This window comes from Poecilia reticulata, chromosome 4, assembly GCF_904066995.2.
Source record: "Poecilia reticulata chromosome 4, P_reticulata-male-v2, whole genome shotgun sequence".
In the NCBI taxonomy this organism is placed as follows: Eukaryota; Metazoa; Chordata; class Actinopteri; order Cyprinodontiformes; family Poeciliidae; genus Poecilia; species Poecilia reticulata.
The window spans coordinates 23,509,700-23,524,697 of NC_088833.1; the positions used below are offsets into that span (position 1 = coordinate 23,509,700).

Below are 14,998 nucleotides of genomic sequence, written 5' to 3' on the forward strand. Positions count from 1 at the left end.
ATGTTTTTTTTTTTTTTTTTTAGCAATGACATAGAAAATGGTCAGAATTTAAGCATCGTTTCACTGCTTAAATAGACGTATGTGTGTGTATATATATATATATATATATATATATATATATATATATATATATATATATATATATATATATATATATATATGTATAAATTTCCAATCCACACATTAATTTTCTTTAAAAATGTAGCACCATTTCAGAGGAAACAATCAAGCTTTCCAGCTATATAAGATTTATTTCAACATTGCTATAAGGAAAAACAGCAACAAAATACGCCAAAAGCAACTTTTTCTTGCTTTTTCTGCTAAGTACATATTTCAATATAAAAGCAAATTGTGCAGGTCATACCTTGATGTTAGTCAGTGTCATATCAATATGTATTTCTTCCTCACGAAGCTTTGACAGGGTAGCCATTGCCTGACGCGCACCTTCCAGATCCGCCACAGGCTTTGACAGCTGTGCACCGTATCGGTTTATCGCTATGGCGATGTCAATCTTTTTCTTCTTGTACTTCTCCTTCAGGTATTTACAAATCAGTGTTTTCCAGGCTTTGGTCTCGGCTATCAAGGTCTTCTTAAGATTGCCTGCATTCACAATAGCACATTCCTCATGGAGAACCTGAACATAATTTACCACAGAGTTGTTTGATGAAAGTTCTTCATTACGTTTTAGAACTTAACGAAAACCCGACATCAAACAAGCAGACTTTTAGTTCTGGATTAGGTAGAAAATATCACATTGTCTAATTCAGAACTAAGCAGCACCTTTTACCTATGAATTAGATGGTATCACTGGTTACGCTCAGTGTTAACAGTCAGGGTGTTTTTCTTTTACAAAAAAGGAAAAGTTTTGAATGAGCTGATTGGAGAATTTACTTTTTGATTTACTACGTAGAGATATAAAAGACCATCAAGTGTCCCCAGTTAATATTGTCAACTTCTGGTTGTCTTTAAATTTCCACACTACAGCTTCACGGAATTACCACATATAAATGTATTTTATGTGTGGATTTCTTAATATAATCTTGTAATCTTACAATAAACATAAAAATATTCTGTTGCAAATTTTTTACATAATGTGTTGGAATCCCACTGGACACTACTGCCCATATTAATACTTATCTAATTAACTTTCCCTGTGTGTTAGATGTAGTCTAATACAATGTGAAGTAGTAATAACAAATTAAATATGCAATAAAAATAAATTATACCAAGGACATTATCTGGTTACCATCTAAAACAAGCCATAAGTAAGTTTACCTGTTGACAGCTCAATACACTCAACATGAAGGATAGGTGGCACAGCTTCGATTTCCTGCTCCACTGAGTCATAGTGCTGGATTTCAGACTTTATCTGGACCAAAGATGGTTTCTTGTCCATAAATTCCTTTAGAAACACATTTAGTTATATTATAAGAAAAAAAGTTCTTTTGGTTAAAATTCAACCTGTTATATTTTCAAAGCAGTTTTTTTGTTTCTGTTAACTATAGATTTTGGCTTAGTCAGTCAATATTCTTGAATGTCGCCCTCATACATGGATTTCATTTTGTGAAATAAATTTTCCTGAATACATCCACTTTGAGATGATATTCAGAATTATAAGGATCTACTTAAAAATTAAGGAAAACAAACCTTGACTTTCAGGTTCTTGTCCTCGTTCCACAGCATCTGGAATTGATTGAACTTCTTCAGAGCATCAGTGGCTAATGACTTTTGGGTGGTGATGGCAGTTTTTAGAACAGCAATAATCTTTTTAATCTCCTTGTGCTCAAGAACCAAAGGAAAGAAATTCTCTTTTTTTGGTGGCATCATGGACAGAAGAATAAAAAGTAGAAAAGCGACAAGCAACACCATTAACCAAATGTAAAAGTAAAGTAAAAAAACTAAAAATATGTGTCATATGTTGTGAACTTATATATCCACAATGAATGAAATGATTGTGAATCTAGATGGTGTTAAATATTCACACAAACCTATTTTTTTAAAGAAATGGAAAAGAACGGAAAAATGAACTGGAAATACTAAACACTTGAAATTTTTAATTGTGAACATTTTCAGGAGCTGATTACTGTTCATTTCCATGTGATGTATTTTCTTGGGTTTGCCATATACATTCTGCTAGTGTGAGCTTTGAAAGAAATATCTATATGTAAATTGTCTATTTCATTTTTTTTTCTTATTTCATATTTATATGTCAAATAATCATTCAAGTAGATTTTAAAATTTTGCACATGTTGTATATGTGCAAGAATAACAAAATTCAGAACTGGGTAAGCTTGTAGTAAGTTATATACGACGGGCATTTGTCATAAAGTTAACAACTCAATGCAATGCAACATATGCTTGTTCAGGAACAGTGGTTACTTCAAAGTGAGTAACTCAACTGATGTTCATTAGCAGTGGCGCAAAAAATGGGTATGCAGGGTATGCAACGCATAGGGACGCAGCACCAGAGGGGGCGCCAAAACCCCGTCTGAAGGGGGCGGTGCGCCGATGGTTTCCCATACACTTCAGCGCGCCCTACGCTCCTTCACCTCGCGCACATAACGAGGTAAAAGTAGCAAGTTTTACCCTTCACGTGTTGTCGCCTCGGGTGGGGTTGGTGGGGGGTTTGAGCGAGTGAGCGTTGCCCCTTCACCCTGACATTCCTTCCCTCGGGGGGGATCTATGTTTTCGCATCCACCTTAATAATGTGTAGTTGTGCCACTGTTCATTAGTCGTTGGGTTGTACTTTATTCCTACCCATTTATTTTATTCCTAATTAACACTGACTATTAGTTACCTTTTGCCGCAGAGTATTCCCACCGAAACTCCCTATTCCATGCTATTCCTTTGCTGATTTCCACCACAGCATCAGTGAGTTGATTTATACCGGACTGGATCTCATCTATGCTGGGAATCATTACCTAATAAAAACATGCGTCAGATTTACCACTAATATGTTTAGTTTAACTGCTAGGGTAAATAAAACTGGTAAGTAAGAAGAAACTTACCACTTTGGAGTTGTGAAGTCGGGCTTCGGCTTTGATCATCATATTCACAGTTGGTCCAAGCTTCCACTTCTGGAAAGTACTAAAATTGAATATCCATTAATGTTTGTTAATAAATGATTCATCCAAAGTTTTCTGGTACAAGTAGGCTGTTTCAAACACAGACATGCTTACCTTGTGCCACAAATTCTCTTTTTAAGGATATCCAGGGATCCCCTAATTGTCTTGAGGAGGGTTTCAAACACTTTTGTACTGAAGAGTTCATAAAGCTTCTTGAACTCCTGAAATAAAAAAGGCAATTACAATAAACTGTGTGAAATACTGTGTACAGCAGAATGAAACAAATGTTTTTCAGGAGGTAAGCAAACGTACTCTTTGGAAGTTGACTGATGTGTCGTGGCCTTTGAGTTCCTCAGTGCCCCTCAATACAATTGCTAGCTCTTTGATTGCACATTTAACCTGAGCAAATCTGGTACTCAAATTGTCTGCCCACTCAAGAGAAAGTTTCTGAAAAAGGTGAAAAAAAAACACGCAGACAATGAAAAAGCCGGAACGGTAAGGATTTAAAAACTACATAAGGAGCAACGCTCAAACTGAAGGTTTGCTCCTAAACATTGGTTCTAAACTAAAAACATTCCAGTTTTTACTCATTATGGTCATGCCTTATTATGAGCAATGAGATCCGGCAGGGACAACGTGTAATCATCTGGAAGGTCAATCACCACAGTCTCTGAGATTTCCCTCAGGGCGGCATCAATGTGCACCTTACAAATATGTTGTGCCTGGGAAAAACAGAATAGGCAACTTAATGGACTATGGAAAAGAGCATCACCATAATTATGTTAAGTGAAACATAGTCAATCATTTCTATATGCAATACAACTATAAATATAAAGACATTTTGGTTGTCAAAGGAAAACTCCCTTAGCTTTAAATAAAATCTTATATATATATATATATATATATATATATATATATATATATACACACACACACAAATATATATGTACAAATATATATACAGTGATACAAATATATATTTGTATCATTGTATAAATATATATTGTACAGTGCAACGCACTGAAGTGCTCAGTGCTTATGCCTGAGCACTCTGTATCTAAAACTGCCAGGCAGGAACCTCTTTATATTCAAAAACATACCTTATTTACAACGAGTTTGAGCTCAGTCAAAGCAGTCTCAACATTATCAAAGAAATTGTCCAGGAGGAAGGACGGCCACGTCACCAGCAGTGAGCCAAAGCGAAGGGCAACTTCGACCTATTGAATTAGCACCGATATACAAGCATTAAAGAAAATTATAACTTTAAAACTTTTAACAATTCCACACATTTCCTGACTGAATTGAAAGGAAATTGCTTGTAACTTCCTTTTACAAGCAAGGACGTTAGTAAACAAGGAAGGAAGGACCCATGGAAAAAAGAAGGTCAGAAGGAATGATAGAGGGAGGGGCAGAAGAAACACATGAAATACCCAAAGAAGGAAGGATTACAGGAAGAACACGTCGAAGTAGAGAATGAAGGACAGGTGTAATCACGTAAGGATGGAGGACAGAAAGAAGAATACAATAGACAATTAAATACAGAAGTCTGAAAATACAATTATTATTGCAAACTCTTATTTTCTAGACTGGTCTAGCCCTTGGTAATAACTAAACTTAAGTTCCATACTTAGTCCTAGTTGCTCTCATACTTAACACTGAATTTACAAAATACTTACATTTTTAACTTTTGAAGAAAGCAAGCTGCTTAAGTCATCACGAATGCTGACACAGGTGGATTCATACTCTTCCAAAATGGTCTAAAAAAGGCATTCAAGTGACTTTGTATCAGGTTACAATCCTTGTTTCACTACTGTAATGAAACAGCTAAAATGTACTTTACCTTAAGCCTTAGGTGACTGTCCTGTAACTTCCTTTCCATATTGAGAAGAGCTAACGCCTGCTTTGGAACCTCTAGACCCATGCTTAACATACACTTTGTGTCGCAAATGACCTCAGTTATTTTTGGATCAAAGTTAGCCATAAACCTTTTGGTCTTAGGGTGACGCACCAGCAGAGTATGATTCAGGACTGTCACGAAGAGCAGAAAAAGTGCCTAAGTGTCCTATAACAAATACGCCAGCGCTTTGCAAGAAACTAGGGACTTACTGTGATCTAGTTTGGAAAAATCATCCTTCCATGTCTGGTATTGGATACATTCAAACTCCACCAGTAAGGCTGCAGTTTGATTGTACAGTCTAAGCACTTTTTTCCCATCGGCACTTGACAGAACATCAGAGTTTTCCTTTTAAGGAAAAAAAAAACAATCAATAGAAGGAAACGCACAACCTCTTATTACTTTTTATAAATGTCGACCCACTTTAATGAATAAAATGGGTTCGTAAATCCTTTTAAAAAGGTGCCTGGCCCAACCAATTCTGCCAGAAACTGGAGGCATGTTTCTGGCAACCGGAGGATCCTTATGCCACTTTTCATAGAGCTACAAGTAAAAAGGTCGAAATTGTTTCATTCTTAAATTACAGTTTGCATCTATGTTTTAAGTTCTATCAAACTAGAAACCTTTGTGATATTATCCACTTCTGTGATGTAGCACTGGAGAACATTATGCAAAATGTTGAAAGTTTGTATCTCCAGACAAGAAAGCCTCAGCTTCTGAAACCTATGAAAAAGGAAAGTTAATATAATTATAATACAATAAAAATGACAGTAAAACATTTGCAATGTACTGAATTTTACTAACCGCTGTAGAAGTGTCAGAGCTTGCTGCGATGAGTAAATTTTTGAGAAGCATGAACTCATGAACACCTGGATTTTGTTCTGTAGACATGAACAAGGAGACATTTAAATTTCAACGTAGTTTCAGCCTCAAGCTGCGAAACCGATAACACTCATCTGCTTAGAGACAATACATCACCAGTCATCCTTCTTTCGTTTGACGACACTCTGTACAATTTTAAAAAATATGGCTATGTCAAGTAGTTAGCCTTAGACATGCATAAGTATCTGTTAATAAGTGGTGGATATATCCCGCTTTTAAATCCTTCATCTTCACATGAAAATCATTCCCTTATGGTCTATATAAACTATGATGCTTTGGTCTCAATTCCTCGCCATTGTAGCTCCATGGACCCCTCGTGGACCCCTGACGCGCACGTAAGGAATCGTGTGTTAATGCATGCTAGAATCATATCAAATGAATATATTCAAATGAATGCATTGCAATGGTGTTATTACTTTATTTACATCCTCTCCATCCATCCCAACTACCTACAATATGGAGCACAGTTTAACTATAGTGTCCATTAATGTCAGAAACCTATGAAAAATATTAATGTTACCATAATATGAATGTAGTAAACATAGGTTTAATGATGCTGTCAAACCAATGGCCAAGACATCATTACCAACACACAATGTCTGTGTCTAAAATAAGCTTTGCTGTCATTTTAACATTGTTTGGAGCTTACGGCTTTGCTGAGTCCCTCATTTCAGTACAGAGAAGGAACTGACCCTGAATCAGACAAAGTCTTTCAGAAAATCCCTTTTCATACTGGTAGAGGTAGCTGAAGCAGTGGTCTGTAAACAGACTTTTCCTACTGACGTGAGTACATTCCCGAGAAAAATAAAATTTAACCAGACACTTTGAAGAGGCTCTGATGCCGTGAAGGAGCGTAAGGAATCATGCACGCTAATACACGCTAGAACCTAACATTTTGACTTGTCTACTTGCAACTTCGCTGTAACTGAACTTGAGCTACAAAATCACTGTGGGGGGCAGAGGGCAATGGCGGATTCCCAAAACTGACTAGCCGGAAGTCATGAACTTGTTTAGCAGTTCCACGGCAAATGGGGTGACGTCACACAAAAGAAAAACATTATAGTGAATAGAGAAAAATTAACACAACTAAATATTAAAAAGTGTATTTTGCATGCTACGTCCCCTTTAACTTAATTATTGACAATTTTCAACACTTGGCTCAACCAAAAACTTTTTTGCAAGTTTCCACAGTTTTTTTTCCCCACAATTTACTTTTGGTGGTGAGCTTCAATTCTTTGAAGCTGGAAGGCCTAAGTACTATCACCCTAATTGTTAGGTCACTCCATACATTCTTTTATCAGATTTATGTTGGTAATCTCTCTGGGTCACTCTGAAACAGGTTTCTTCTATCACAAAAAATGTAATCGAAACTTATGAGTTAAAAGATGACTTGAATCCCACACTTTTCAGTCAAGTGAATAATGTGTACCTTTATCGCGTGAAAGACAATGTTCGTAATGTAGGTTGTGTAACAGACATACCTCAATGAGGCTGATTTCATTCATAAACTTGACAAAATCGCCGTCAAATTCAGTCATCTTTGGAGACAATATGTCATACTGCTTTCTTTTCAAATTCGTGGACACATTCTGGTATTGTCTGGCAAGAACTTCGATGCCTTCGATCTTTGACTTTCCAAGAGACTCAAATGTCTTGAACACTGACATTATTTGTTCGATCTACAAAAGATAACAAACGTGTTAATTCTTGGGATAGTATTGTAAAAGCGACTTGTTGAGGAGCACTTGTTTTAAACTATCTTATTTGTACGGTGGCTGACAGGTGCAAACACACAGCAGATGGCAAAATGAGTCTTGCTTAGAGTTTTGTGTCTAGTCTGCTCTGCATCCCCAGAACCAAACAGGGAGAAGCAGCATTCAGCTTCTATGTGTAACAGGATGAAGCCTGCCCTCAATGATTGAGGACATCTGTGCATCCGGTTAACTCACAGCAGCGGTGCCAAGTATAAAAGGAGGCTGCTGTTGGGCCGGAAGGTGCTCTCTAGTTGACCGTATCAGGGTATGAAGAGACAGTGCAGTAGTTAAAACAGTCTCTTCCAATATTAGACAACAATGGCATTTTTAATTACCTACTCCAGTCTCCCCCCAGTGGTCTGGCGCATTCCTGCTATGCAGAGCAAGTTTGCAGCTCTTCGTATTTGCGTTTTTGCTTTCTGCAGCATTTTTCCTTTTGCTTCTATTTCATGTTGCTGCAGCATTTTATTTGCGATTTCAGCTTTTTGCTGTTGCATTTGGGTTTGTTGAAGTTTGATTCATTCATCTGTGTGCAGCTCATTTTGCTCTTAGTGAGCATTTACATCTGTTTTCAGCTCGTTGCACCAGCTGCCATATATTTGGCTATCTCCACAGTATCAGCCTCATAGTTAACAATGACCTTTTTAAGTCTTTTACAGAAGCTCTCAAACATGCCAAAAATATGCCGCTCCGAAAGCACAAAGCCCTTTTCCTTGTGGTCTGATTTCGCCGTTAGCTTTTTTTCATGGAAGAAGGACCGATACTCCTCAAACAAAGTTGTGCAGTCCTACGCAGAACAGAATAGGCAACAGGTAATCACTGCTGAAGTCAAGCCAAAGCAATGCAAGCACACACAATAAGAAGTATTAGCGTCACAGTCACCTGCATTTTCCTCATGAGCTGTGCAGCATCTTGATCCCATATTAAACTCTTGCCATGGTCAGTAATATGTGCTCTGCACGCTGTAACCAGCTGATTTGTGACCTGGAAAAGTATACATTACCAATGTTAATATAATTGAATGGCTAACTTTTACAAAAAACAACTGAAATCTTAAACGATAATTATAATGACACACTTACTTTAATTAACAGCGATGGCATCTTTTCATTTATGTTGCGGAACAGTGGTACACTGTGAACTATTTCAATGGCGTTGACGAGACTATGCACACTTTTTATCAGGGATTCCTGGAATTATGAACAACTTATAATACAGAAGTGCTACATGCAGACAAGGGTTGTAAGACAACAATTTCTGAAAGGGTTGAACTTCCTCTAACATGTAGTACGACTACATGGCAGAGAAATGCACATGCATGCCAAATAAAAAAGTATGTCGGTGCATTTTAACAATTAGAGATCAACAAAGTTCAATCTTAAATTATGTAATTCCTGCACACAAAATGAAAAGTTTTTAATCCTTTTACTGAGTTTAAATAACAACAAAATATAAGTGTTTATAAATATATATGGTCTGGACAAAAGAAATTGGGTGTTTAAAAGGGGCAGTATTACATATGTTCCAGGCACATAGTGCCATTTTATAGCACAATCAAGTAACTATGTTACCTTTCAATGTTATAAAAATGCAATGTAACACATTGTAACTGGGCTTCCGTCTTTTTAAGAAGCTCCTATTCTGACGCTCCATCTTAGGAGATCATCACAACAACGTTTCCCCTTTAAGGGGTTTATCGCCAATTTTGGAAACGTTGCACTAAGCAGTTCCTACGATGAACTCAGCAGACACACAGTTGTCCCAGGGGATTTGCTAATTGCTGCTGCTTCTAGCCTGAAAGAGCTGAGTGAGGAAACACGGGGGGAGTGGAGGTGATCTGTGAGGCGGGAGCCTGGCAAAGGACTGCAGCCCCAAGGAAGAGCTTTGTGGAAATAGTCAACACTTGGTGAGATTGTAGGATCTCTCAAACATGCATGAAAAAAGTCAAAGCAACATGTTGTAACATGATAAAGTAAAACTAAAAAAAAAGAAGTCAATTTTAGGTCATACTCCCCCTTTAAATATATTTTCATTCAATGTATCATGACACGAGCTCTAGCTCTTCATTAAATTGCTTAAAAATACATACCGGATCATTGTTGTACAGTGCTTGCAAGACTTTCTCCAGTGTGGACAGGAATTTTAAATAGTCTTTTGACTCATTAAGACGATCTGTTATCCTCTTATCCAGATCCCGCCACACCTACACAAGGATATGGATTGAGTTAACAGGGTACGTTAAGTTATTTATTTCATTTCTTTTAGGAGCAAGCTAAAACATCTTCCTGACAGAAATACAGCTTTCTTAGAACCTACTTAGTGAGAATGTAGCCTCAAAACACTGAAAATTTTACACGGTGCAAAATGTTTTAAATTCTATACTTAACCTTGTTATTACCTTTATCATTTTGGAACGGCGTATGTGGAGTACCATTACCACTGCATTGCACTCTTCACTTTTCATGTGATTGACGATGGAGCTGAACTTTAAGTGCTTCTTCTTCCAGTATTCTAACTCGCTCAAAGGTCCCTCAGCATCTATTTTCCTCAACTGATCGTCCTCAGTCAGGACCTGATCATGACGAAAATAAAAGACATCACCGTAGTACAGCATTCTATGGGGCCTTCAGCAGAATTTGATCTGGACTCCATCTTCCTGCAAAGAACTTCACTTCACCACCACCAACAGTATTTCAGTAGGGATCTGGTGTAATATTCTAATGGCCAAATGTAGACCTGGCCATACTTTGGACACCGCTGACTTGCCTGAAGCATGTTGAAACCTAATCGCTAGTTACAGCCTTCAAAGCGTCCCCCGTAAAAGCTTGAAACACAGACCATACATCTAAAAAGTTTGATATTTAAGCACAGCAAATGAAACGTTTCATTTGGCCATTAGAATATTTTTTGGAGGCTGGTTTCAATGTTAGATTATCAGTGACAATTTTTTAAATATCTGCTACAACACATAGTATTAATCTATTTATAAGCTTTTTTTTTGCTTTTATTGAAATTTCAAGTTACATAAGACTGCTAACTTTTACTTAAAAGCGGATTTAAATGTTCTTCCTGAAAATACATTGAAGCCTTTTACTAAAGCAACAAAATATCAACCAGATAACTTGGAAAATTGAATGTCTTTGTTTTAGTGAGGTGGAACCTTTTTTAATTGTGATTTACAAATCCCTTTTCTATGAAAATATGAATACTTTGTAGTTTCAATAAAATGACTTAATTTTTCAACAGGTAAAAAGAATTTACAGAAAATACAGAAAAAATAAAAAATTATATATATATAATCGTTTTAGAAAAAAAATTTAAGGCCTGTTAGTAGTTTTAACTTGTCAGTTTTGCTACGTTTGGTTAGTTTAAATACCACTACCGTTCTGAACTAACACTCCGTCTTTCTGTGTCTTGTAACATCTTTCATCCTGTTTTAACCACTTCTAGTACTAATCAAAGGCAGTTCATTAGATCACAGATAAATGTTTGTGATTACAAACCTGTTCAATCTCCTTGCACCAGCGCCTCAGAATATCTTCCAGTCGCTGCACTTCCTCAAAGTCAGAAGCTGCGGCTTTCATCTCTTCAAGACACGTCAGTTTGGAAAAGTCGACATCAAACGGTTTGCTCAAATGAACAACACTGGTGTTTCTTATCCGAAGGTCTGGTAAAACAGTCAAAGTAATGCAAAAATAAATATAAACTGTACTAAAGTATTCTTTGACTTTTGTAGTTTCTCAACATACATGTATTTTTCTTCTGTTAACACTTAGTCAACTTGAAAGAATACGCAGCAAAAACTGAGAAGAGAAAAAAGATCCTACCATCAAGCGAGCTCAGAAAATGTTTAAAGTTATCCAGGAAGATCTTTTTTGTTTTTTCCCCATGTTTTGACTGGTCCAATGCGCCCCAGCTGTCCTGTGTCTCAAGAATCTGTAGCAGAAATCCATAGGCATTCCTTAATCCTTTCAGGAGTCCCTCAGTGGCATCGATCGCAGAGAAACAAATTAGCTATGAGACATTCAGAAAAAAAGAAAAACCATGAGAAGGAATGGAAGAAGCATAATAAACACAGGTAATATTATTTATTTTGATACTACACAATGGCAAATGACTCAAATACTTTTGGGAACAAGTATGTTTTAACATAGTATTTTTTTTTTCTCTTTTACAGCGTGAAACATTCATTCTCATTCTGACGTAAAGTAAGATAACTTATTTCGCGCTTAACAGTGAATGAACACTTTAACTACACCTACTTTGTATGAAGTGAACCTTAAAAACTAGAATAACTTTGCACGTGCACACAAAAAATAAATTAATAAATTAATTAATTAATTATGCAAGTCACAGAGAAAAACTACATCAAATTTTACCTCATGTATATTTTCAGGAGTCACAGGAACGGTCACGTCTGTTCGAGCAAAATAGCAGCAGATGCCGGTCAGACAGGTCTGGCTTAAATCGGCTAAAAACAGCCTGCGTTTTTTATCCAGTGCGGCAAGTCCCTGAGGTGTGCGCCCACTTTCTGAAAGCAAATGCAAAATGGCCCAAGCGAGTGACATAAGCGACAACTACTGTTTTAGAAAACTGAAATCCGTTAATTATAGCCCTCAGGCTAGCTTAAGTTCTGTAAAATGAAAAAATTTTTAAAAATGTACAGGAGATGGACTCAGGTCTGACAGTGCAGACTTCCAGGCTTTCTGCATGTAATCCTACCTACTCCTGGGGGGTCAGACTCCTGGTAGACGAAGGAGATCGTTTTGCAACCTCCAGCATCAAAGAAACGATCAAAAGCAGCCAGCTATGCCGTAAAAAAAGCAAACAAGCAAGCAAAACGTGGTAAGAACAGAGAAGCAGGTATCAAATACCAATCCAAGCAAAAAAAACGAAATTTCTGAATTTAAAGACAACATCGAATCAAACCCAAAAATGTGAAAGGAAAAAAAAATGCACGCAATGCAATACTGTATCACATATAATGCGTTCATGATGTTTGACACAGCTGTTTGACATAGTCAGACATCTGCCTGCGCTCTTTAACTAAGCAGTTCATTATTGCTTTACAGTACTTTACAGTCTCGTTATGAAGAGACTGTACAGCACATAACAAATCTAGGCATCACAACACAAAATGTATGAGGAAAAGGGAGGTACAAATACTGTAAAAAAAAGTACAACTGTGTATGTTCCCCCTTGAGCTGCACTCAACAATACACTTTAAACCAAGACCTTTACGGCCTCAATAATGATATTTTCAAAGTTGCCTAAGGACAATGATGAAACTGCTGTCCGGACCGACCCAAAGCATGAGCGAACTAAGCTTGGTTCGACCCCCAAACCAGCAAGTGTCTCCTGTAAATGCCTGAACTTTGACCAGACTTCTACATTGGGTTATTGTAAACGAGAATGCTATTAAATCAGATTTGACGGTTGCAGTAAATATAAATAAAAAGATATGAAATTGTTTAAAATTCAAAATTTTAAACAAGTCTTTCAAAAGATGGTCAATTTCAAGAAGATTCACCATTATAGAACCGAATCTTCCTCTCACCATATATTTGGCTTGTGTTTAATTACAAAAATTAAAATTCAACTAAATACTGTATGTAGATCACAGAAATGCGATCAGATCTTCAAGGGATTGTTGAAGATAATTAACTTGAGACGCTCCATTTTAGTTTAGTGGTATCGCTTCACATGTCAGCATTGATTTGGATTCAGTGTTTTGTAACAAAAACACAATTCGACTTGAAGCTTAAAACTAAGGTTATCGTTCCAGATTTTCATTAAATTAGAAAGTCATACCAGCCCGGAATCACAATCCAGCTACTCCATACAAAGTTTCCCTCCCTTTCATTGACCGATTTGATTGATTTTCTGAAGGCAAAGCCACAAAGAAAGACTTACGGATGGAGAATCTAAAACAAATTCCTCTACTGCTGATGGGGTCAAAGATAGCTCATTTGCTATTACTTCGAACATGTATTTGTGTGAAGAGGTGAGCAGCGTTCTTCGCTCCTCTCTCTCCTTCTTATAGGTCAACTGAACAAGGCAAGAAGTGCAATTAGCAAACTGTTAGGAGATAAGTTGAATCTGCTGTCTGAAATCAAAAGGCCAAGGAAAAGAAAAAATAGACTTACTTCATTTCCAAGTTTGTTGGTTTTTGATTTTTGTGCATCCATTATGAAAACGTTTGGAGGCAGGTATAAGGGCTTCCTCGCTGTTTAAAATCTCAGCTCTCCTTCTCCTCCTATGACTAGAACACAGTAGTCATATGTAATTTTACGTTTTCTATTTCTTTACGGAAAAATAGCCACACCAATATCTGGTGACCATATGAAGTCAAAGCAGAAAGGAAAACGGGCATTCAGTGTATCTGAAATGCTCTCTTAACAATTAGTTAAGAAATGTTGAATTATGTATTTTTGCAATGCATGATGTGACCTGCGCAAATTATACCCTCCCACGCACTGCAGGAGATCCACACCTGACCAAAACCCATCCTTCTTCCCCAATGTCCTGAGACATAGACAGTGGTTGGTATCAACTCCAGCAATAAAAAAAAAAAAAAAAAAAAAAAAAGCTCACTTAAAATGCTTGGTAATTTTTATGCACATTAACTTGTTAAAAACTGTTTTATATATATATAAAACACAAGATAATTTGAGGAAACATTTACACCACTAGCAAGATGGTCTCAAACTGGACTTGGGCAACTGGACGTTGATAATGTGAACCGATCAGAGTCAGGTTCTGCAATCACCAAAACAACCGTCACTCTATTAATTGGTTACAAAATATCCGCTTAATGCTCTGCAGAATCGCTCGTGAACTGCCACCCTGCGCACTCTGTTAAAAACAATACATTTTTAACAAATTGTTCAAAAGTTATTCTTTTTTCCTCCTTTCTAGCGGGTGCATTATGCTCAACCGTTAGCCTTGGCATAGCTGTTCGCTTTCAATAGGACATAACTACTTATAATAAAGGGAGAACGACTTTCCCGCTGGTCTTACCGAAATGTGACCTTCTCTTGAAACTGGAGCTTCTCTTGAAGGCATTTCTTTCGTCAATTCCGATGTTTTCTTAAAAACAAAAAACAAAAAAAACAGGCTTTTGTGTATCCTGGTGAAGTTTTCCACCGCAACCAGCCGTTACTGTGACGGTTACTGGTTTCAAACGGTTCATAAATCTTTTAATTGTCACAAGCGTAGCAGTTGGTAAAAATTTTGAAAAAAAAAAAAAAAAAACATAATTCATGCAGCCTTCTGATATTTGATTTAAATATTTCCCCGGTCTTATCATGAAAAAAGAGATTTCCAGATCAAGGAGGATTTGTTTCCATTTTTACAAATATTTGCATGTATACATGTTAAAATTTTGCAATATCAGATCAAGC

At 36.8% G+C, this 14,998-nt stretch overlaps 1 protein-coding gene across 1 annotated transcript in view; it reads right to left on the minus strand.

Moving 5' to 3' along the window:
• The window catches only part of LOC103463729 (dynein axonemal heavy chain 8), a 41,941-nt gene extending 27,191 nt beyond the window's left edge, over positions 1 to 14,750 (minus strand). The window contains exons 1-28 of the mRNA XM_081606491.1: positions 14,616 to 14,750; positions 13,742 to 13,857; positions 13,509 to 13,643; positions 12,318 to 12,402; positions 11,975 to 12,126; positions 11,423 to 11,609; positions 11,099 to 11,262; positions 9,994 to 10,167; positions 9,685 to 9,798; positions 8,678 to 8,785; positions 8,478 to 8,579; positions 8,236 to 8,382; positions 7,323 to 7,520; positions 5,764 to 5,840; positions 5,583 to 5,682; positions 5,383 to 5,502; positions 5,172 to 5,307; positions 4,906 to 5,093; positions 4,742 to 4,822; positions 4,166 to 4,282; positions 3,668 to 3,787; positions 3,378 to 3,512; positions 3,180 to 3,286; positions 3,009 to 3,087; positions 2,798 to 2,921; positions 1,648 to 1,808; positions 1,276 to 1,402; positions 365 to 600 (exon numbers count right to left, since the gene is read on the minus strand). Coding sequence (XP_081462617.1) covers positions 365 to 600; positions 1,276 to 1,402; positions 1,648 to 1,808; positions 2,798 to 2,921; positions 3,009 to 3,087; positions 3,180 to 3,286; positions 3,378 to 3,512; positions 3,668 to 3,787; positions 4,166 to 4,282; positions 4,742 to 4,822; positions 4,906 to 5,093; positions 5,172 to 5,307; positions 5,383 to 5,502; positions 5,583 to 5,682; positions 5,764 to 5,840; positions 7,323 to 7,520; positions 8,236 to 8,382; positions 8,478 to 8,579; positions 8,678 to 8,785; positions 9,685 to 9,798; positions 9,994 to 10,167; positions 11,099 to 11,262; positions 11,423 to 11,609; positions 11,975 to 12,126; positions 12,318 to 12,402; positions 13,509 to 13,643; positions 13,742 to 13,783 — 3,516 coding nt within the window. The 5' untranslated portion in view covers positions 13,784 to 13,857; positions 14,616 to 14,750. The remainder of the gene's footprint in view (positions 1 to 364; positions 601 to 1,275; positions 1,403 to 1,647; positions 1,809 to 2,797; positions 2,922 to 3,008; positions 3,088 to 3,179; positions 3,287 to 3,377; positions 3,513 to 3,667; positions 3,788 to 4,165; positions 4,283 to 4,741; positions 4,823 to 4,905; positions 5,094 to 5,171; positions 5,308 to 5,382; positions 5,503 to 5,582; positions 5,683 to 5,763; positions 5,841 to 7,322; positions 7,521 to 8,235; positions 8,383 to 8,477; positions 8,580 to 8,677; positions 8,786 to 9,684; positions 9,799 to 9,993; positions 10,168 to 11,098; positions 11,263 to 11,422; positions 11,610 to 11,974; positions 12,127 to 12,317; positions 12,403 to 13,508; positions 13,644 to 13,741; positions 13,858 to 14,615) is intronic.
• Between the last annotated feature and the right edge of the window lie 248 nt (positions 14,751 to 14,998).